Source organism: Ceratosolen solmsi, unplaced genomic scaffold (assembly GCF_000503995.2).
Source record: "Ceratosolen solmsi marchali unplaced genomic scaffold, CerSol_1.0 scaffold2, whole genome shotgun sequence".
NCBI classification, from domain to species: Eukaryota; Metazoa; Arthropoda; class Insecta; order Hymenoptera; family Agaonidae; genus Ceratosolen; species Ceratosolen solmsi.
This window is the reverse complement of record NW_011948422.1, coordinates 8,305,408-8,329,670: the sequence shown is the minus strand read 5'-3', so window position 1 is coordinate 8,329,670 and position 24,263 is coordinate 8,305,408. Positions and strand designations below refer to the sequence as shown.

Genomic DNA, 24,263 nt, shown 5'->3' with positions numbered 1-24,263 from the left:
AAATTAATCATTCATAATTAACTAATTAACTTATAATTTGTATTTAATAGCTTCTTTAAAATATATTTATAAATCTTTAAGGTGATTTACTATTTAGAGTGCACTACTAAGAGTAAAATTGATGTTAAATCGAGGTGTTTGATATATGTTTATTACTTATATCGAATATTTGATACTAAATGTTTGTTTCGTCAGTTAAGCTTGAATAGTTAAAAATGCCCTGCCAATAATGAGTTTTGAAAAAATAAAAATAATTAATTTATCGTCTACATTTCTATATTAAAATCTGCGAGAAAAAAAAATTAATGTTAATCATCTGATTATTATAAAAATACTTATTGTAAATGTACTAAATGCTGTAGTCAATTAATTTATACATTAATAGTGATGTTCGATCCAGTTTATGATACATTTTAGATTAAAAATTATTGAGAAAAAATAATAATATGTAATATTTCTATGAAAACATAATTTTTATATAAATCATCATTGAACTATATACTTTAACAGAAAAATGAAAAAGTTTCATCTTGATGACATTAAAAAAAATGCCAATACTATATTTCTATTGAATGAAGTTATTCTAGACTTAGCCTTCGGTGTTGTTGTTGTTGTTATTATTATTATTATTATTATTATTATTATTATAAATGTACGTAACACAAAGAATAAAAATAACAGTATATGAGACCAATCGATTCTCCAGTTAAATAATTTTGAGTAAAACCACAAAGGCACCAATGATCTCGAGAATTTATGAGAATTATGAATTTAAAATTTTATTCGGATTTCCCAATCGTATATAATTTAAAACGAACATCGAGGTTAAATGCAGTTATTGTGAATAATTATGGTATGCTTTCGTATAATTAGCTTAGAGGGTATGTTGAATAAAAAATTGTATTATTTATTATTTCAGGTTTATTTAAATGAAATATAATTTTTATGGAACGTTAGTTGTGCAGATGTTAATCCGGCGTTAATTTAAATTCTAATTAATTAATTAAAAATTTACATTGTTCTATCTCTATTTGGTATATATTTGATCTATAAAAGGGCAAAAAAAGTAAAAACTGTATGCAATTGGCAGGTAAAGGCCCTATGGATCTCGTGCAGAATGCCATGGGAACCCTCGGACCCTGGCACATCGTCATCGCCGTAGCTCTCTCCCTCGTAAAATTCCCGGTCGCGTGGCATCAGCTATCGATAATTTTCCTGGCACCGCCCGTGAACTTCACCTGCATCTCGCCAATTGCCGCCGACAATGAGACGATGTTCAGAAGATGCCACGTCAATGTAGGCAATGGCAGTATGGAAAAATGCACGGATTTCCATTACGACAGAAGCATCTTCCGCGAGACCATAATTACACAGGTTGCTTAATCATTTTGTTTGCGTTAGAATTAAGCGGAGTTTCTCATCTCGAAATTGGATTTGACATTTTTTAATTTGCACATATTGGCACGGACAATTAATCGTTGGGACAGAACTTATAATCACGATGTTACGCAATTGCATATTATATTTCAACCTTGAAATCGTTATCAAATACGAAATTATTTGATATCTTTCTGGTAATTAATCATCAGTCCAGTCTCATATTTGCCAATAATAATTATTATATTATAGTTTATGATTTTTGTATTACAGAAATAAATTCTTTTCTAATAAAACAAAAACAGAAACGGTTAAGTTGCCGAGTTAATGTGATAGCAATGTTACATAACTCATTCATTTTAAATAATTGATAATTCAATGACATAAATACATATATATATATATATATATATATATATATACATGGTTTTTTTTATCCACTTAATGCCAGATTTTAAAAGCCAATACTTATTTTATCGAACTAATAAACGAGTGATTTACTTATTTAGAAAACTAGTTTGATTATATGAATTATTATTCTTTTATATACTAAATATAACTAAACTATGACATTTCAGTGGAATTTGGTATGTGACAGAGAACAACTCGCAAATTTTGCTCAATCGTGTACAATGTTAGGAGTCTTAATGGGTAATATGATTTTCAGCGCAATGTCGGACAGGTAAATTTATATTCTATATAAATATTATACTCGTTAATCCTTTCATTTACTGGTATTTTATAAATAATACATTTAACTGCATTGTAAAATTGATATTTATGTATTTTCATTTTTCAATTCTTGCAAATATATATAAGTATTAAAATAATTATATTATTTAATTAATATTATTTCTTGATTTTAGCCTTTTTTTTTTTTTTTTTTTAATAAATCATGCAATTCTCATGGAATATTTTCAAAACTAATCATTAAGCGCAAAGTATAATAAAGTAGAACTTCAAGAAAATATTATTTCAGTAATTGCAAAAAACAAAAAAAAATTCTACCGAAACGATAGTTAAAAATTTAAATGCTTCATTTAACATAATTACCAACTAGTCATATCAATAACATAACAATGTTACGTTTTTTTTTTTTTTTTTTTTTTTTTTTTTTTTTTTAATATCGCAGCTATATAAGTAATAATTCTATAAAAATAAATAGTAGTTTATCGATAAATTAAAAAAATTTGCTCGAAAAATAAAAGTTACATTGAATAATGCTTAATAATTTTTTATATTTCAAATTATGTGAAATTGATAATAAAATGACAAGGGTTATTACATCATTACATTACTATTATATTATCATATTTTATTATATAATGATTCCAAAATTGTATAATATGAAGTTTCAATAATTGAAACTTAATCGAAGCTATTATTATTATTGTCCTTAAAGCATGAAACAATGAGACTTTATTATTAGATAATACGATAAACGATTTAAGCTATTTTAACTATCATTTAATGATCATTTATTATTATATTTTTATATTTAATCATTAAATTATTTATATGAACTATTAAGAGGAAAACTTGTTGATTTATAAAATAAAATTATGTTTTTAAATATTAATAGAATGTGTCAAATCGCTTTTTTGCTGATGTAACAGCATAATTTTTGTAATTTTTAATAATGTTACAAATTATTTCATATTTAATAAAATTTGTATGATAGAAGACACGCGATTATTATTGTCATTGTTATAACAATATATTCCATGTGTAAACATGAATTCTCCTAAATTTCAGAGACAATTTTTTCTTCTTTTTTTTTTGTTTTTTTTTTGTTTTTAAATTTATTTAAAAAAAAAAAAAAAAAAATGTGTTCGACAATTTTGACAAAATTTCTTGAAAATTTTGAGAATTTAAAGAGCAAGAAATTGCGTTAAAATGAAAATTTAATAGATATTCCAATGCTAATCATAAGTGACACGAACATTTAAATTTCTGAATATCCGTGAAAGCTTAAAGCATATTTAGTAAAAAGAAAAAGTTGTAAAATACTTGAATATTAAAGGATGAATGATTACAGTAATTTTTCGAAGTGAATATACACTTAATCTATTAATACCTTATTTGGCGATTTTAGAATTGGACGAAAGATTCCTTTGATGATTGCAATATTATTACAATCCGTGTTCGGATTGTTGACTGTATTCTCCCCATGGTACGAATTATTTTTAACATTTAAATTTATTTCCGCCGTAGCTACTGGAGGTACTATGCTTGTTAGTTTCGTTTTACGTAAGTTTTCAATTATTTTATCTAATTTTGTTGTTGTTATTTTTATTTATTTTAAAAAATTTTTTTATTATTATTATTATTTCCTTTTTTTTTATACATAGCTATTTTAATTTCACAATACACAATAAAATTAACATTGAATTTAATATGCCAATTTAATTTAATTTTATTTAAAATGCTCATTTAATATGCTAATGTTAAATTTCAGTCATGGAAATTGTGGGTCCGAAATGGCGTTCTATGTTATCAGTTCTCTTCCACGTACCTTTCTTGATAGGCTTTCTTTTGAATCCCTTAATATCTTATTTGACACGAACATGGTATGGATTTCAAATGGCCGTCTCTATACCACCGATTTTCTTACTTTCGTATTATTGGTAAGTGGATATTCCAACATTTATTTAATACAAATTACTTGCACCGATGGCTCTATAATACTTCTATAGAATCCCATAAATGCCGAGCACTCTCTGTTCTGTTGATGGTGAACAAGTGACTTAAATATATCCCGATTGATATATGCTTAACTTAAAAGTGATGCAATAAATTCTGATTAACGTGCATCTTTTTAGAAAATATGATCTTGAATAATTAAAAAATATACTATTATCGATTGATGATTTTATTTATGAAATATCTTGGTCTAAGATATGATAGAATTATAAATGAACATTATTTATATCTTATTTAAGTTTCTATATACTAAAAATAACAAATATCTTGCACGGCGAGAATAAACATATTTATTCTAATATTTTTGTATTCCAATGGTTAATTTTTTTTTTAAAAACGATCTTAGGATTGTTCCGGAATCACCAAGATGGTTGCTCGCGGTTGGTAAAATAAACGATGCAGAAGTTATTCTCACTAAAGCCGCAGAGAAGAATAGAATTCCTTTAAGCAACGTTACAGAGGTAATTAATGAACATCGCAGTCAAACGAAATTACAAGGTGATCAAGACCAGAAGTACAACGTGACTCATTTGTTTCGAACGCCAAATCTTCGTGTGAAAACAATTTGCGTGTGTGTCAATTGGTTTGTCAGCGGAATGTGCTTCTTTGGATTAGCCCAATATATGGGTCAACTAGATGGAAATATTTTTATTAACACGGCTGTATCAGGTAATACTTACCCTTTAATTGTAATACAAAATGTTTCACCAAAAGTTTATAAATTTTTACACTACGTATATCAGAGGCTATATATTTCGTTAAATTTATTATTTATTATGTAATTTTTTATAAATTGAATAAAGTCAATAAATTATACACACACACACACATATATATATATATATATATGTCAACATATAAAAGGATTTGGATTAACGGCTACTGTTAAAACTATTTATAGAGCTGAAATATTTATTTTTCTTTCGCAAATTATTCTATTAAAATGTAGAATTATTTATATTCAATTTCATTTATAACATAGAATTATTTAATTTCAGTATTCAGTATTATTTGTAGAAATTTATTTTGAGAAAAGTATGTAAATTCTTAGATTAATTAATATGTATGTATTATTAAGCTACGATAGGTTTTAAAAGATAAAAAGAAAAAAACGTCCAGAAATCTTATTTTAAATTATTTCACGTTATAATAATTATAAAAATAGTTTATTATAAATGAAAATTTTTATATTAAACATTGTAACTTAAGTTTTTTAATCGTGTAATATAATGAGTTTTGTACATTAAAGTTACTTTCATTATATAAATTTAACAAAAAAGTTTTTTCTGCAAAACTAAGTGAAACGCAGAGATAAGAAATATTTAATATTTTTTCATTAAAAAGTTTAATATTTTTACGTAAATTTTGAAGTTATTTGTAAGATATTTATTCTATTTTCCATTAAATTTAACGAATAATGTGAATGCTATTAATTTTGTTACATACACTTTTGTCATCAAAAACCGCAAGATAAATAAAAAAAACTTAAAAATATACTTTTCTATTGCTATTCACATTATAATGATAAAAAATAAATAAGGAATAACAAAGGACCTAAAACATTTTTTTTTTTTATTTTAATAGAATGTTTCAATGCACTCACGATAAGATATGTTCATTATTGAAGTTTTTACAATCTGTGAAAATCATAAGTATCCGTTGTTTCAAATTGTAACCGTTCATCAAATTTTCGTTTGATTGTTTTTCAATTTGTTAAAGTAAAGTATCGGAACAAATCAAACAATTTGTGAAAATTATTATTCTGTGAATTCCTATTTAAATATCTTGCTGGGGGTCATTATTTAAAAGGGCTGTCTAATATTATTTGATAATGATTTCAGTTATCGTTAAATGTTATATTTATATATGAATCATTTGAATCAGTAAACACATACATACGTACGTACGTACGTACACACACACGCACGCACGCACACGAACGTACGTGCATACATGCATTCATAGATATGCAGTTACATATGCACGTGTGCATGTATATATTTATTCATTTCTATATTTATACATTTATATCAGGGCGTGTGTTGTGTATATATATATATATGTATATATCGGGTAATATATTGTTGATTTAAATACAAAATTATACCTTGAAATTTTGTTATTCATTTAATTTTTTGTTCTTAATAATTTAATAAAACGATGTATATTTATAGAAAATCATGTATATAAAAATTCTAAATTTAAAACAGATTTGTTTTTATTTTAACTAATTCGATAGATTACATGCAGTAAGAGATATTAACTATTAATATTCAATGTTCTAAAAAGTATTGCATTTGATACGGGAAATTTAGCATAAAAATGTTATCTACATTTATTTTCATACTTTTTCAATTGAGCTGTTTATTTAAAAATTATAAATAATATTCTTAAATACTTAAGATAACTATATTTACTATATATATTGACTATATATACTTCAAGTATTAGATACGATTGTTCTCAAAATATTTGAAATATCTGATATTTCTGCACAATATCCACATTTTGACATTTTTTATTTAATTTAAATTGTTTTTATATTATTAATTTTTAGTCTAATCACGTTCTAAGCTATTTACACTCTAATTGTGAAACAGAAATGTCATGTAAAACTCTAAATTAATAATGTCCAGTATAAATTACAAATATTAAAATTTTTCTGCATTCGTTATATTTATCGATTTCCCGATAGCAACATTTTAAATTAACAGAAACTTTTTTATTATCATACGCTAAATATTGATTATTTGTATAAAAAAATCATTTCAAGATTATCAATTAGTTACTAATATATGAATGATCCTTCTATATAAAAATAACAAGATGATATTTGATTAAACATCGGAGTTAATGATATATTAATTTTATGTATTTAAATTGCAAATTTACCACGATATTGTGATTTAATATACATGAGCATTGTTTTTAACTTTGTATTGATTTCATTCGTTACAGTATTAGCAATAAGATAGTTTATTAGAAAATTTTAAGTAAAAAATATAAAAAATATTAAGTAAAAAATATATAAAAAATATATGAGCGTAAGTGATATATCGATTAATATATCATTAATATTTTTTTCATTCCAATAATAAGTACATTTTTTCTATCCTATTAGCATTAACAGCATCCTATTAGTAATACAGTTTAATGAATTAAAAAAAATTTTTATTCTTCATTAATTTATCATATAAATTATAAAAAATTAATTTACCTTATATATTCATCCTTTTGTGTATATATGTATATATATATATATATATATATATATATATATATATATATATATATATATATTATATATTCTACGTACAAATATTCCTTATACTAAAGTTCAGTTATATAAATCACAATTTCTACTCACTAATTTAATTTTATTATTTATTTAATTTCTATAATTAAATAATCAATCTCAAATGTGAATATGAAACGAGCTAGGATAACGAATGAAAGATACAAGTAAAGCTTAAAATATTTTTTTTATACTCATTTATAATTCAGAGTTTTAATGAATTTTTATTGAAATAGTTTGGAGTAGTAAATAAAAATGGAAAAATACAAGAAATGTAGATTATTCGATTATTTTAGTCATTGAGTGGATTAAAAATACTAATGCCCTATAGAATCGTTTTAACATAGGAAAATTGAATTGAACTTCGCGTATTGATTTGCAAAAAGTTTAACCATATTATGCTTTTCATTATACATAAACAACAGTTGTAACGGTGAGAAAATTCACTAAATCATATGGTGTCATTAAAGTTGCAAGTGGAAATGTGCTTGGCTATTCTCTCGGGCACATGCTATTTATGATTAAGAGTTAAATGCGACGGAGAGGGCGAGGGAAGATCTCGGATAGACCACACGAAAAGTCCTCTTACACCCATCGATTTTTGGAAATGTTGGCAGCGGCGGTCGAGATTCCTGGCACAATTGTCATTCTTTATCTGATATCTCGTGTCTCGCGACTCCGCATCCTCATTGGTGCGTGCACAGTCTCCGGGACTGTACTCCTCCTGATAATGCTGTTCGACAACCCGACGATTCGCGTGACCTTGGCAGCAATTGGCATCGCCGGCATGTCCATATCCTTCCCGACTATTTATCTCTACAGCAGCGAGGTATTTCCCACGGTGGTGAGGAATGTTGGCGTCGGCACCGGCAGCACCTGCGCCAGAATCGGCAGTATGATCGCACCTTATATCGCAACTATGGTAATCAACACGGAATTTCATTATTTTACGATGTTTACATGACTTTATTGAATGAATTTATTCTTACAAAAAATATAAGTGGATACTGTCGAAGGGACTAATTGGACTTAATTTTTATATTTATTTATTTATTTTTTTTTTTTTTTTTTTTTGTTGCCCATTTGGCAATTGATACTCTCCGATTGCGAAATATGTAGATTATTTATCAATTTTATTGATTTTATGCGTAGCTAATTCGCCGGATATTTTTAACTAATCGAACGTCACGTCTCTTTATCAACAATTTTATAAATTTTCTCTACAGTCTCTAAAAAATTTTTATTTGAAACAGCTCCAAATATTTATTATTAATCTAATATTTTTATTACTAATTTATTGGATAAATATTCCACATCGTTGAAATAATTTAAATTTACTTATCATTTAACGAAATTTTGATTAGCAACGTTTAATGTTAATAGGGTAATATACAGCCGTGGCTGCCACCATTTTTATTTGGAATTGGATTGATAATCGGAGCTTGTCTTTGTTTATTGCTACCAGAAACAATGAATTGTGACTTACCAGAAACGATCGAAGATGGTGAGAAGTTTGGAAAGTGAGTAGCGATTGTCGACTTTCTAGATTAGAATTATACAAATCATAATATGAAATTTTTATATGTGTAGGAAAACGTCCGGAAAACATACTCCTTGAAACTTCTTGCCGACCAATGATTTTCATTAATTTGTTGAATAAGCGTTTGTCATAAACAGACTGACAACATTTTTATAAATTGACATTAATCGTCAAACAATCAACTCACATCCTGTAACAAATATTCACATTTTATTTATATTTATTGGTTTTGCATATACAATATTTTGTATCATTAAGTGTAATTGTAAGACATGAAATTTTATCCATTATAGATTATATAGTATTTTTATATATTTAAACATGAAATTCCAATAGGTACTTTAATTGAAAGTTATGTATATTTATTATAACAATTCTGATGTTTATTAAAAATAAATACTTACATATCATAATATAGTTATTTAAGTTTTTATTATAATTTAGTATAAATTACACGCAATTATATTTCAAACAGTCTTTGCACATTATTATTAATTCGTCATAGGATAGTGACATTTTCAATTTTGTTTTAAATCGACATTTATAATCACATTACTTGCTATTACTTTCATATCTTTCAATTAAATAAATATTAATGATAGATAGTATTTAACATTAATTATTAAATATATGTCAATGAATCAATTAAATTTTAAATAATAAGAATCAAGAGTAATTAGTATCATAAATATTTGTTGCGGAATGCATCATATATTTTAGGAGTTTTATAAATAATTTATAATGTTGTTCACAACTCTTATTCCATAAATTTTCAGCCAAGGCTTATGTTACATATTTATCACTAATTATTGAAAATGTATCATTAATTCTTGATATTTAATTCAAATACTTGTTAGTAACTTGCTATTTAATAAATCGAAAGTACAAAGAAATGTAAGCATGAAAAAGCCACTAATCACTATCTTTACCACTAGTACAAAATTATTGTCTTAGATTAAACATATGAATATACAGTGTAATAGATTAATTAACGCTATAATAGTAAAAATTCCTTAGATTTGAATTTATAAAACTATTTTACACTTATGTATGATCAAGAAATTAATTTCATAACTACAATGACACTGTAATTCGTAATTTAAAATTCCTATTTCGATTTTATAGTTTTTTTAATTGATATATTCACCAAGAACAAGGTAGAATTATACATTATAATCATAGTTTGTATACCTTAAAAGTAGTACATAATATTTTTTTTTTGTTTTTTTGTTTTTTGTTTTTTTTTAATATTTCCAATAACCGATTTTTTCTTCTTAAATTACAATTTATCTCTACGTGTTTGTCTGTCCTAAGTAAAGCATTTTACTCGGAAAACCATTAACAACTCCATGAGTTTTTTTATGCACTGCATTAAACATCTGATTCCCATACATCACAGTGGTGCTGAAAGATCCTAACCACGAAGAGACAATATTTTTAGATGGTGTTTTCTCCAGACCTGGATAACCTTAAATATAAATAGTTTGTATTATTAATGCAATTATAATAATAGATTAATAGTTTGGAATATTATAAGTGCTTATTTATACAACAAAATTTTATTCGTATAGTTGCAATATACGATATTGAGAAATTGCGCAATTTGTATAATTTTATAATTAAAATTTTGTTATTAAACACGTTAATGGTATTGACTGTTGTTAATCAATGAAAAATCTACATACCAACGAGAAATTTAATAATTGCCTCGTTCACTAATTTGGGATTCTCTTGATGTGGAAAGTGACCAGCTTCCGAGACAATTTTAACATTAAAATTCTCTACATATTCAGTACTTTGTACAATACTTTCTAATGAAACAGAAGGATCAGAATTTCCAACTATTAAAAGTGATTTTATGGCTATTTGTTGATTATTATTTGTGCCAAGTCTCGTGTATGGTAGATTTCGATAATAATTAATTGGTCCAGTCCAATCCTCTAAAAATATTTTATTTGATTATCATGGTCATTATCAACGCTTTTAGTATGTCATTATCACCGCTTTTAGTAAATATATAATTTATATATATATATATATATATATATATATATATATTAGCTCGTAAAAAATTATGCACTTGTATATTAATACTTTAACTTGTTGAGCGTTTAAAGATTAAGTTAAAAATTGCTTTTTACGGGATTTTGAAGTTCAATATTATATAAAAATATCAGCAGCAACAACAACAAAAAAAAAGTCTTCCTCTAATTTTAATATAAACAATAATTTTATATTTTTGTAATCAGTAGCTAGAAATATCAAAATTATATATATATTATATATAAATATCACGTTTATGTATGCATGTATGTATGTATGTATGTATGTATGTATGTATGTATGTATGTATGTATGTATGTATGTATGTATGTATGTATGTATGTATGTATGTATGTATGTATGTATGTATGTATGTATGTATGTATGTATGTATGTATGTATGTATGTATGTATGTATGTATGTATGTATGTATGTATGTATGTATGTATGTATGTATGTATGTATGTATGTATGTATGTATGTATGTATGTATGTATGTATGTATGTATGTATGTATGTATGTATGTATGTATGTATGTATGTATGTATGTATGTATGTATGTATGTATGTATGTATGTATGTATGTATGTATGTATGTATGTATGTATGTATGTATGTATGTATGTATGTATGTATGTATGTATGTATGTATGTATGTATGTATGTATGTATGTATGTATGTATGTATGTATGTATGTATGTATGTATGTATGTATGTATGTATGTATGTATGTATGTATGTATGTATGTATGTATGTATGTATGTATGTATGTATGCATGTATGTATGTATGTATGTATGTATGTATGCATATTGTTTGTGAATGCTTAATCAAAGTTAAATTAAGCATATTTATAATAATGGAAGTATATACCTTTTCTGCTGAAGGTGTATTTATAAGCCTCAACGTAAACATTCTTTTTTTCCTGTTCGCTTTTGTTTAGATGCTTAAACGTGTCATTGATTACTGAAAGATCTTCTTTTAAAACATCTATTTCTGGTAGAAATGGTAGCCTACTAAAATGCATCCATCTAAAATATATAATTAAATTATTCACATTAAGAAATTGTTCATCTTCTTAGATTTAATGGCCTAAAAACTTGAAAATACATACATATATATGATTCGATAATCATCTATAGCGATTTGTTCAACATCAAAACTTAATTGCATTAATTAGAAAGCTATTCATTTGCGTTATTAAATTTGTTATCGATGTTATCGATCAATTTATTGTACTCGACCAATCAAATGCTAAATCATCATTTATCTTTGCTTATTGATATGAAAGTAAACTTACTTGCGACTGAAAACAGTTTCACCAGATTTACCATTCCAATAAACGTTCGGGTGTGGACTAGAAATGGCAATAAATCTACATATTACATCATCGTGTATTGCAGTCATGTACCATCCTAAAAGACCACCTAAATCGTGACCGATTATACTACAGTTTTTCGCTCCCAGTGCAAAAATAAATTGCTTCAATTCGTCAATGAGAGTCTCTATCTTGTAGGAGCGTTTGTTCGAAGGCTTATCGCTATCGCCAAAACCCTTTAAATCCAATGCTACAACTCTGTTATAAAGTAAAAAATATTACTATCAAAAAGTGAATTTCATATGTAACTTCGTGTATTTTAACACAATGTCTAGATGACAATTTTGCAAAAAGAAGAATTTTTCCGATAGACACGAGGCTATTCTCATTTCAATGTTAAATCAGGAAGAATAATTATTATCATGATTCGATGATAATGATTCGGATGACTCATGAATATTAATTCTCATGTAAACTTATTAATATATAATCCATTAATAATCGAGCGTTTACATTTACCATTTGTGTGTTATTAATATTATCCACATTTTTTTAATACATTCCTTTGTTTTTCGAAATCAATGCAATGTGCACACTATTATTTATAGATTGTTTGAGATTCGTAAAGTGAAAATGGATTAAAGTGAGTGTAATAGTGAAAATATAATTGTATCGCGTTTCATTTGCTATAAAATGACCAAAGTTCAGAATAAATTGTCTGAAACTACTATTCTCTACTCATGTTCTTTAATCCGTAAAATATAATTAAGAAATTTAAACGATCGGCACTCGTGACACTAGTCACACTTCGTAAAGTAAAAATAAATTTATAACAATGAGTATCGCGAGCTGTAACCGGTAAAATTTGTGTAAAATATCGGTTATTCTGTATTGTTCGTTGAAGATAGCCGATACAAATTTTAACATCCTTTTATCATTAAACTAATAATCAAACGTTTGGTATAAATTACACGATTAAACATATTTTTTCTGACAATACAATATTAATAGAACTATTCTTTTAATAATAATTGATTAATACGAGTTAATAAAAATTCGTTTGTTTCTTCTTGTTGTCGTTGCCGTTGTCGTTGTCGTTGTCGTTGTCGTTGTTTTAATATATAACCTTGAAATAAAATGGCTTGAAATAAAAGCAATAATTAAATAATAAATAGTATCATACCTGTAATGTTGTGAAAGAACTGGAATTTGTTCTCTCCACGATAACCAACAATCTGGGAATCCATGTAAAAGCAAAAGAAGCGGATGTTCTTTACAGCCTGCTTCTACGTAATGAAATTTGATACCCTAAAAAATGAAAAAGTATCGATAAATGTCAAGTTTTTCTCTAAAGTTAGCCAATCCGACATAGTCAATAAGATTTGACCGACTTGACTTTCACGCTTTTATGAAGATTTTCATGCTCGTTGCATTGTCGAATCCACGTCAAATAAAAAGAAGAATTGTACATAAATTGGTGTGCAATGTAATTTTTATGGATCGATTATACATATACGACAATTTTGTGTTAATTAGGCACACGACGTTGAACAGTTGAATTTTAACGGGAACAATTCGAATGCCAATAGAGATGCTGATATGACACTCAACAATACATCGATTGTACTTGATAAGATTGAAAAGAAAACAATCCATTCTCTAATCACAAATAATGTCATAAATATTCTCTAAATATTTAATAAAGCAGAGTTGCGCTATCCTAATTATCTCTAGTTGATTTGTGTTTGTTTATCTTTAACGAAGACTGAGACTATTTAGCCGCTAACTCTTCGACGCCCGAGTAAACATATTTTTGTCTTTATAATAGATTAACAAACACATTTTCTTTAATCGATCCTTACATTTAAAATCGCTACTCCATTGCACGATTATCTAAAAATTGGCGACATTTATCGTCTTTGTAAAAGGATATACCCAACTACCCTTCGTGCGCGTCTGCCAAACTGGCTGAAAATAAATAAGCGCTGCTATCAATCGCCCGATGCTCGATAACGCTTTTAAATATCATGTTAATGTGTGTTAAGTATCCACTTGCTATCGGAGGTCAAACATTCGTCGAATATCTAAACTTTGCCCGTGAAGAATATTTAAAATATTTATAAATAAAATATTTAAAGAAAAAAAGAAAGAAAGAAAAAAACCTCCCACCTAAACCAAAGACGAAATTTCTTATTTTTTTTTTTTTTTTTTTTTTTTTTTTTACAACTACTTGTTGTACGCTCGCCCTCAGCGATCATAAATATAATCGGATAGCGTTTTTTAAATCTATCACGTTGGAATTAAACATTACGCTTGAACGCGATTATTTGGAAATTGCTTCTTATTCCGTTAAGAGATAACGAATACGTGCACTATCCTCGCAGCGCCCAATCACCGTCGAATTGAACGGCTCGGTCCATTCGATCTCTCGCCTAACTTTAATCCTTATAAATCTCAATTGCTGGCAAATCCTAGAGGAGTGACGAATGGACCGCATGAGCCACGAAGAAAGTCTGACCGCTAATTACAAATCGTAGCACGAGTGGCGCGCCGATTTTTAAGAAAGTAGCGAGTAAGAAAGTCTAGGAACTTTACCCTGAGCTTGACATAGGAGTGGGTGCCGAGGGTATTGTCAACCAGGCACGAGGGCGGATTATCCCTCTGTCGAAGCAGGAAGAACTGATTTGGATTCCAGGCCCATCGCATAAGCCGTCGCACAATCAAGTACCAGCCGTAGACGAGGGAGAGGAAGTAGAGCTTGGCGCGTTCGCCCATGGACACGTGGACGATCTTCATGTCCATCACACCGCGTGTCTCTTTATCGGCGCGAATAAGTGAGCCGGTCAGTGCTGGCCGGGAGGGCGGCGGACCCTCGTCCTGCCGCGCATTCCCCAAGTCCTCCGACCGCGAGTCACGAGCGCCCGCTCGAGCCCGACGTCATTGCAAAGCCCGCGAGGACGTCGTAGCCGCCGGCGCAGGCCCGCCCACTTACATAATCGGCCCCGGATATTCCCCGACGCCGCGGAAACCAGTGGCAGGACAGATTGGCGTGTCTGATGCTTCCCGGCCTCGACTGAGATCCGAGCTCCGGCCGAGCGTCCGTCATCGGGTCGGCGATAGGAGGGCGATCGACGATAGGAGCGATACCGGGAGATAAGCGCGTCGAGGCGCGTCGGCGCTCTCGTTCGATGTGCCCGCCGATAGGGCTCCTCGGCGTACTTATGCAATTACCCTGAGACGGGGGGACCAACGCCGAGTCGAGGTTCCGATGCCCTCGATCACCAGAGGTGCCCGGGGGTCCGCTCGCTCCGACCATTGTTCGCTTCGTACGTGCGCGCGCGCGATGCTCGGACGACGGCAGACGTCGACCTCCGAGGCTCGGCTCACTATGAGTCAGCATCGATCGGATCATCGACGATGCTCATGGTGGGAGAAGCTGTTGACCGTAGCCAACCGAGAGTAGAGTCCAGCGCACTGTTGAGTCAGGATGCCGTTTTTACCGTTTATGCGAAAAGAATTACTAGCCAGCCGGCATTCTACGATTATCGGGCCTCGTTGGGCTTGAGGAGACTCATGCGATAAGGGCCCGACCAGCACGACGCTGTAAACAAATTTTGACGATGATTATATTGGCGATGGTGCATTGTCTCGCTGCCCTTAGCCGTGTCGTCATTTGTCGCACCGAGCGTGTTATTGGCATTGACGTGTCGCGTCCGGCATTGCTCATTGTGCGAGGCGATAAGGATGCGGTGGGAAAAACAAACACCTTGTTCGTGTTTGGAGTGGTAAATGCAGGATGGCCTACGATGACAAGGACCAACGATGACGATTATGACGATTATGACGAAGACGACGACGACGACGACGACGACGACGACGACGAAGACGACGACGAAGACGACGACGGCGACGACGACGACTTTGGATTTTAGAGTTCCGTAGAAAGTATTAATGGTCTGCGCGCGGGAAGAAAGCTATTTACGTCACGTTGACTCACACATTCGAATGCTGCTACTGCTGCTGCATATGTAGCAGTGGGCTTATCAAAAATATCTCATTGGGAGTTGTATAAAAATAGCCGAGTGGAAAGGAAAAGTTTTTGTATATTTATCGAAATTATGAAAGACTTGTTCATTTGTCGGGCGTGAACGTTGAAGCCGAGGACAATTGATAGATTTTTTTAGAAATTTCAATATAGGTTATTGAATTATGATTATCTAATCTCTGAATTGTTGAATACATCGTAATTAAAAGTATTGATTTTATATATCGAGATAAAGTGTGGAGCTCAATGGTGAGGAAGGTAATGTTATTTCTTGATAGTTCGTGCGATATTTTTAGGATTTAAGGAAATGTTTTCAAAATAGGATGGTCCACTACGATATCTTGTAATCTGTATGTTGATGAAGAATGTAGATGAAGAAAAAAATTTTTTAAAAAATAATAAAAAATAAATAAACGAATAAAACTATTCTCCCCTAATCTACAAACGCGCTTTGTAAGGAGACTAGAAACTAGTTTTATTTTTAATGTAAAAATTCAAGTAAATGCAACATTTGGCAGTTTTTACCATTAATGAAACAAATTCATTGAACAATGTAAAAGTGATAATGCTCATGTAGAATGCAAACACTAATTCACATTGGTATGTCGTGTCATCAACGGTGAGGGGCAAATCTCATTGTCCACGATTTTATGTTGTTTAGCTTCGTTGGGGGGAGGTGCATTGAAACTGTATTTTATATTATCGTTTAAACATCACGTTACAACAATGTAAATAAGTGCTTATGCAGGCAAAAGTTCTAGACAATTTTTCAAAAATATCTTGCCGTTTAATTATATTCAGAATTTAATGCAACGATTGGTTAGAATGAAGAGGGAGTATATAAAACTTTCATTTTCCGAGAATTTTAAATTACAACTATTTATCATCACCGTTAAGATGCTTGTGGCTTGGATTAATATTCGTGAGATTATTACAGTCTTTACAGGATAATAAATAATGTATAAAAATTAAGTACAATTTTGTGCCAATTGCTTAATTTTTTATTATCATTCATTTTTACAGCCAATTTATTATTATTAGCACACAATTACAACGATATGATTTGATTTAAGGTACAACTATCAATACAATATTCGCGCAGTAATTTAATGTTTAATAAATATGAGATAATCGCGTGAATGTAAAGTATAATTTGCCGAGCTGTTAATATCTATGAAATTAATTTTGATATTATTTATTTCGATCTTTATTGCATTTCGTAACATATTCTATGCTTTTCAATAAATTAAACTGAAAATAACTTCTAATATATACAAGTAATATAAGATTAGAAATTTTAATACTAAATTTTACAATAATTTACTTTTTACAATAATGTTACTTGAAGAGTGCATGTGGTAATATTTTTTTTTTTTTCCCAAGTTCCGTTATTTAAGTAATAATGAAAATTCTGTCAAGATGTAATAAACAAAAGATAAAAAATCGAAAATGCGATACAAATATATGTATGCGTGTGCACGTATACTACTACTATACTCTTCTTTCTAAAGTATATCTTACTAACGACACTATACGCAAATAATATAAATTTGATAAGTAATTATTTAAAATATTTTTCGTGTTTATTATAATTCCTTGATATTGTTCTTTGTAGGTTTTTCTCGCTAGTGAAATGTATCGAATTTATTAAACATTTTGACGATATTATTTAAATAGTTTGAGATGAGGCATATAATGTAGTTCTATAATAACTTTTATTCGGACACTGATGGAGTAAGATTTCATCATCTTACGAAATATATTATATAATTTTATGAATACGTTACAAGCAATTGTTTATGCATTCAATAATATATTACGCACGCGAACACAGGCGCGTGATTATTAAAGATTCATATAATACATTGTGTTTAGAATTTGTGTAAGTAGATAATATCTTTAGAAAAATGGAAAAACAAAGTGTAAATATAATACTTAAATAGTCGATAAGATTTTATGAATTGTTGTACTATTTGTTGAAAGTACTCGAAATATTATTTTTATAAATAGTTATCTTAAATAAAATAATATAATTATATTGGATTTTGTATCAATCTATGATATAAAAAGATACTTTAAAAACTTTCAGTATATATTATATATATTCCTCATATATCGAAAATAATCGATTAATGAATATTTTATTGAATTACATGCGTAACTTCTAATCTGAAAAACAAATTATATTTATTATTATTCGGCATTTTGAATATTTTTTGCGGCACCTAATCACATATTCATCCGTTCATTTGATTTTTTTTTTGTTCTTTTACGAATTCAGATGTATTTCTTATTTTTCATATATTAAACCAGTTTCTTTTAATCTGTTCGAAATTCGCTATAACGTTCTTTTAAAACGAATGTTGTCATAAACATTCCACTAACGATTAACTATCATAAAATTGCAAATACATTTATCGCGTCAATAGCAAAAATAATAAACATATAATAATTGTTTGAATAAAAATTTGAATATGGACATTATTTTTGTTCAATTATGTATCGAAGAAAAATGAGTAAATTTCATCATAGGTTGGAAATTTTTATACTGCATGTTGACCTTCAATATAAGATAATACATTATTATTTTTTCTTTTTATCAAAATATTGTTTTTTAAGATTACTTATTATTCGGTTTTATTACGCATGTTTAAAAATGTGTATTCTTATTACTAAAAAATAAGTTTGTTTAATATTCTTTTATAAAGTCAAAGTTTTTAATAAACATCGTAATGTTATTTAAAATATAAATGCCATTAGTGTACAATGATTGTTAATTTATATCATTCGTTAAGAATGATAAAGTACCTTTTAAGTTCTTGCTGGTAATCTTGATTCATTCTGTTTCCAACAGTCGCTTGAACAGTCAATGAATATACGTTTTAATGTAATCGGACCCCTTTCTTCAGCCAATTCATTCGCATTGATCCAAGACAATTAGAATTTTGCTCATTATCATTAGACAGTAAAGTAATTATATTCAAAGATGAAGGGATTTTCGCCAGGCCAATTTTTATTTCCGAAATGCAAACAAAAAAAAATGCACTATTGTTGGGAGCACAAGTAGCTACGGTTGTTATACTATTCCTTAGAAAAAGAAGAGAGCATGGGACGCTTATGGCTTATCGAATGCTACCAAAACAGATCCCTGTATTGCCGATTTCGTAATATTAAATTATCAAAGATTTTACAAGCAAAATTGTCGAATTCTTAAACAAATCCTCGAATTTCCGAACTTCCTTCGAGCAATAAAATATTATTAATGATAATAGAAAAAAGAATGAAAAAAAAAACAAAAAAAAAAATGGCAGCGGTGGGATTCGAACCCACGCCTCCGAAGAGACTGGTGCCTTAAACCAGCGCCTTAGACCGCTCGGCCACGCTACCCGCGTCACTTCGATTTTCAATTATTCTACAATCGTTCGGTAACGTACATCAATTTTTTTCTTACGTATGAATATTGATATTGGCTGCTTCGTGTACGAGGCTAGATTCCGTAGAGCATCTTTTGTATGATAAGAATTTAGTCATAATAGACATTAGATAATTAATGAGGTGATCACATCGCGTAGGATAAGCTTATGACAGCCATTGAATTACATAGAGAGATGACGATTTCGTGTTATTTAAGCTTACAAACACTTTTGTCTATTGTGTATCATAGAGTACGCCAGGGTCTTCCTTTAAACAGGCTTAGTTTTATGTTCGATATTAAGACGATTACAGTTTGTGGGCTGATCCCGTTGGCTATCGAATTATTTGTATTATGAATTATTTGCCTGGGAAATATGCAATAGTGAATGTAACGATGTGGTGAAAGTAATGGGTGAAAATAATGACAAAGGTGATTTGCTGTTTCGTTCTCTTATCAAAATTAAAATACAACAAGTGTTAGTAATAGCAAGTTGGTAACTAAGTATTTTATAAAGGAAATTCCATAAATAATTATTGCTTCAATGAAAAAAAAAAAAATTAGTGTCATGTTCCTCCATTTTATCTTTTGTATTATAATTAAATATAATTTTTCGGTAGGCGATAAATCAACATATTTAAATAATATTTTATTTTCATACGACTATTAATGCCGTATTAATTCCCTAAAATGTATAATTATTTAATGTTGCAATGATCTAGACAATATATGAATTTTCCTATTTTTTTCTTTCGAATTTTTCTTTAAAACAACGTCATTCTTTATAGTTTGTTAGAATCTTGAACTATCCATATTTTAACTGTGACACAGCTTATTATTAATTAACAATTATAAATGAATAAAAGGTATAAATATTGTATTGTAAATAAATATCGCGTTATTTTTCATAATAAGTAAATATTAATATTTTGCTCATCAGTTTTATGATTGTCACCACATCTCAAATAATAAGATTATTAATATTAATAGTGATTTTTGTAAGTAAACTTTCTTGGAATTCCAGCAATATATGACAATTTATGTTAATTAATTAAATCGATTTGCTTATAATATTATTTAAATAATGAATGTTTACATTAAATGTTTTTTTTTTTTTTTTTTTTTTTTGATATTTTTGCATTTGATAGAGATATACGGTCATATAGTTAGTTACTAAACGTGGAAAAACATATTTTTCTTATATTTGATTTCGCACATTTATGACATTGGTAAATTTGATTTCAATATAAGTAGAAACATTAAGCGATCTAATATTATAATATTTTGCCTACATAAACTGTTTGTTGAATTATTTTTGAAGTGCAGCATTTAATGAAGAAATAAACTCGCAATAACTTATAGAAGCGTATTGTAGTATCTGACATATTGAAAAAGGATTTTTTTATTTATTATTTTTTTTTTTTTTTTTGTTATATAGTACCTTTATAAATGCTTAGATTTAAATGTGCCAAAAGTGATGAGAAGTAGCTCTGTATTATTACTAATTATAATCTTAGAGTCGAAGACTTGGATACGTGTAATATGTATTGCATTATATATTGCAATATAGGGCGAATGAAGTTGACGTAGTGATTCGCTAATAAGCTTCGACCCTAATAAGCTTTTCCACGATCGTTTTTCTCACTGCTACGCGTTTCACATTCGATATTATGTGATAAGTCAGGTAGTCTGAACGAGCGACACTTATAAGTCGAGAGGACAATTGATATACTTGCCACGTGCATACACATATGGATTTTCGCATACAATAAACACAGGCTTTCTCTTTTTATCTATGCATTTCCTCTGTATTTTGCTTAATTCACATAACCCAAAGTAAATACACGGAATAGCTTAATTTTCTTTTAGAGATTCTTTAATTCTTAAATGCGCCGTATGCACTCTATTTTACAAGGGACGGCATTATTTATTCTTATATATATATATATATTTCGTCTTCTACGCGTAGACGATTTGACTTGAAAAAATACGTCCATACATTTTAGTTTAGCTACGGCAAAGATTTTTGCAATTCACGTTCGAGCGTTAACGCGAAGAATAAATATCTCCGTTTAATTTATCGCTCATTATCTGTCTCCGACTTTCGCGGAAGAACAAGCCAACAGTCAAATAATGTCTTCGTAAAACCTGGCACGGACACGTCTTCGGCTGGGCAATAGCGCGTAAAGCCTTAGGTAAAAAAAGATAAAATCTTGCGCTTCATTATCCAACATTACATCGGATAAAGTAATAAATGAGAAGTGGCGGATAAGTGGGGAGAATCTGGGAGAATTGCTGCGAAAACCATGGCCGATGCATTTATAACTGATTTACGAATAAGCGGACACAACAATGCAGTCGATATCGGCAAAAAGCATAGATTCGCACTCCATTTTCTTCCGTCACTTAATCGTCCATCTGTCTGTGTGAAAGACGAAAGCCTCTGCGCTCGGGCATATGTCTGTGGGCGTATAGTCTACAGTGCAGAATGTTGGATTAAACAAAGAGTACGGGCGGGGCCTCTTCGATCGCGAATCGCGCATGCGTTTTGGCCAAAAAACGCGCTCGTTCAGCAACCGCACGTCGATTTGGTGGACGGAGCCTCGTCGCAAAATACGCATACGAAATGAAAATCCACGGCTTTGTCGTGTCTTGATATTGCTATCGCGTAATTTCTTCCTTGCTTCTCGCTCACTCTCGCATTCGGTACTTCTGTTTTATAATTTCGCTCGGACGATGGCTCGGCACTATTTGAAAAAACTTTGTTACGCGTTTTTTTTCTATCAATGTATATTTTAGCATCGCGTATAAAGAGATGCGAAGGCAATTTGGTTGGCTCGTCCATTCGCAATTTCTCGACATTTGGCGCATAACATTTATTTCGACGAAACGAATTGCCCCGTTGATTTTGAAAAAATCCTTAAAAATAAAACTAATTTAATAAGCCATTGGATTTGTTACAAATATGCTGAGACTACAACTTTCTGAAAATTAAAATTCCAAACTAAATTTTACATCTACATGATATGATAATGTGACGAATTATAACGCTAAATTAATTAATTTCATTAAAGACGTTTTTTTGACATATTGTAGAAAATGTTGTGATTTTAACGGAATTATAAAAGCTGTTAACAGATATTTCATGATATGTAGATGGGAGCTGGGCGACCAATTTTTAAATCCTATATATTTTTAGTAATGATGTTTATTATAGAATTTACATGTCATTTTTTGCCCTTTGAGTATATATATATATTGCATGGAGTGGAAAAAGCGTAACGCACATTATTTTAATAATACCTCTGCTAAATAATAATTTAATAATGCATAGTTTTTTTCAAAATCGCTTTGCCATCATTCAAATGAAATATCCTTATAGTTTACCGTTATTATTCATCATGAGCTCGAATATTGCTTAATTTTAAATAGCATTAAAGAGATTTCACGAGCGACTACAAAAACGCTTTAAACAGGCATTGAAGTGGTTTCGAACGAACTCCACCCCTCGCGTCTTTGGTCACTTGTGCACGTCGACCATTTTGTTCCGTAGACTTAATATTCGCTCCGTTGATTTTGTTCCCCTCGATATATGCGAGCATGCGCCTCTGCACGTATATCACGAAAGTCGCCTCCCTCCCGCCTCCTTTTGCCATACGGTAATTCTATACTCGTTCCGCTATGTGTGGGCTTATACATTGGCTATGCTTTTATTACGTATTTGTGTTTCGCTGAGACCTTCGAGGAAGAATAAGTAAGACCGGGGTTGGGCAGTGTGTGAGAAATTGAGCGCTTTGAGAGGGGGAGTAGATACATGTGTGCGGGCGATTGATATATAGTAAGTGGTGGGATGGGGTATGGGGGATGGGGGGTAGTGGGAGTGGAAGAGATAATAAGATAGGCTTAGGTTCGTTAGGAGAGACGCTACAAGTATACGCATTCACGTGACGATGAGCAGATGCACTAGAGTGATGAAGCTTGTTGAGCGTTTCTTGAAAGTGCAATCAAGAAGGCGTCGAATAATATTATTTGATCGTCGGTGATATATGTACCGAGAAATAATTACAGTAAATAAAGGTTGCGAATTCTATTAAAATAAAACAAAACAAAACAAAACAAAACAAAACAAATTAAAACAAAAAAAAAGGAAGGTTTAATTTTTAAATATATATTTGTTAAACGGTTTAAACGGCCTATATATTAAAACTTCATAATATATAAAAGTCACTTGTTTTATGTTTTATGATTGACGAATATGACGTTAAATCTATTGATAAAATATCGAAGAAATCATTTGACGTAAAAAAAAGCTCAGGGTTTTCAAATATAATAATAGGATATACGTTATCGTTAAAAACTTTATTATCATACGAATGCAATGATTATGGATAATCTTGTTATTGCGCGCTGAACAAATATTCAGCAACATTTGCATAATTATAAATTACACTTATCCTATGTGCTCTAAATTATTGTAAGAACCAGTATAATATAATACTGTAATAAAAAAAAATAATTCATGATTTA

General features: G+C 29.6%; 2 protein-coding genes and 1 non-coding gene across 3 annotated transcripts; 1 reads left to right on the top strand and 2 right to left on the bottom strand.

Moving 5' to 3' along the window:
• The first annotated feature begins 1,094 nt into the window (after nucleotides 1-1,094).
• On the top strand, nucleotides 1,095-9,179 carry LOC105361969 (organic cation transporter protein-like). Its single transcript, XM_011499292.1, has 8 exons — nucleotides 1,095-1,374; nucleotides 1,956-2,059; nucleotides 3,473-3,627; nucleotides 3,836-4,004; nucleotides 4,427-4,749; nucleotides 7,993-8,297; nucleotides 8,759-8,895; nucleotides 8,966-9,179. The coding sequence occupies exons 1-8, from the start codon at nucleotides 1,102-1,104 to the stop codon at nucleotides 8,991-8,993; spliced, it is 1,494 nt and encodes a 497-aa protein (XP_011497594.1). The 5' UTR covers nucleotides 1,095-1,101; the 3' UTR covers nucleotides 8,994-9,179.
• A 973-nt stretch (nucleotides 9,180-10,152) lies between these two features.
• LOC105361968 (epoxide hydrolase 4) lies at nucleotides 10,153-15,340 on the bottom strand. The gene is made up of 6 exons (XM_011499291.1): nucleotides 14,875-15,340; nucleotides 13,463-13,587; nucleotides 12,262-12,537; nucleotides 11,835-11,992; nucleotides 10,601-10,855; nucleotides 10,153-10,383 (listed from the first exon to the last, which is right to left on the bottom strand). The coding sequence occupies exons 1-6, from the start codon at nucleotides 15,079-15,081 to the stop codon at nucleotides 10,208-10,210; spliced, it is 1,197 nt and encodes a 398-aa protein (XP_011497593.1). The 5' UTR covers nucleotides 15,082-15,340; the 3' UTR covers nucleotides 10,153-10,207.
• Nucleotides 15,341-19,629: 4,289 nt separating this feature from the next.
• TRNAL-AAG (transfer RNA leucine (anticodon AAG)) lies at nucleotides 19,630-19,711 on the bottom strand. Its single transcript has one exon. It is a non-coding gene; the product is annotated as a tRNA-Leu (tRNA).
• Nucleotides 19,712-24,263: the final 4,552 nt, after the last annotated feature.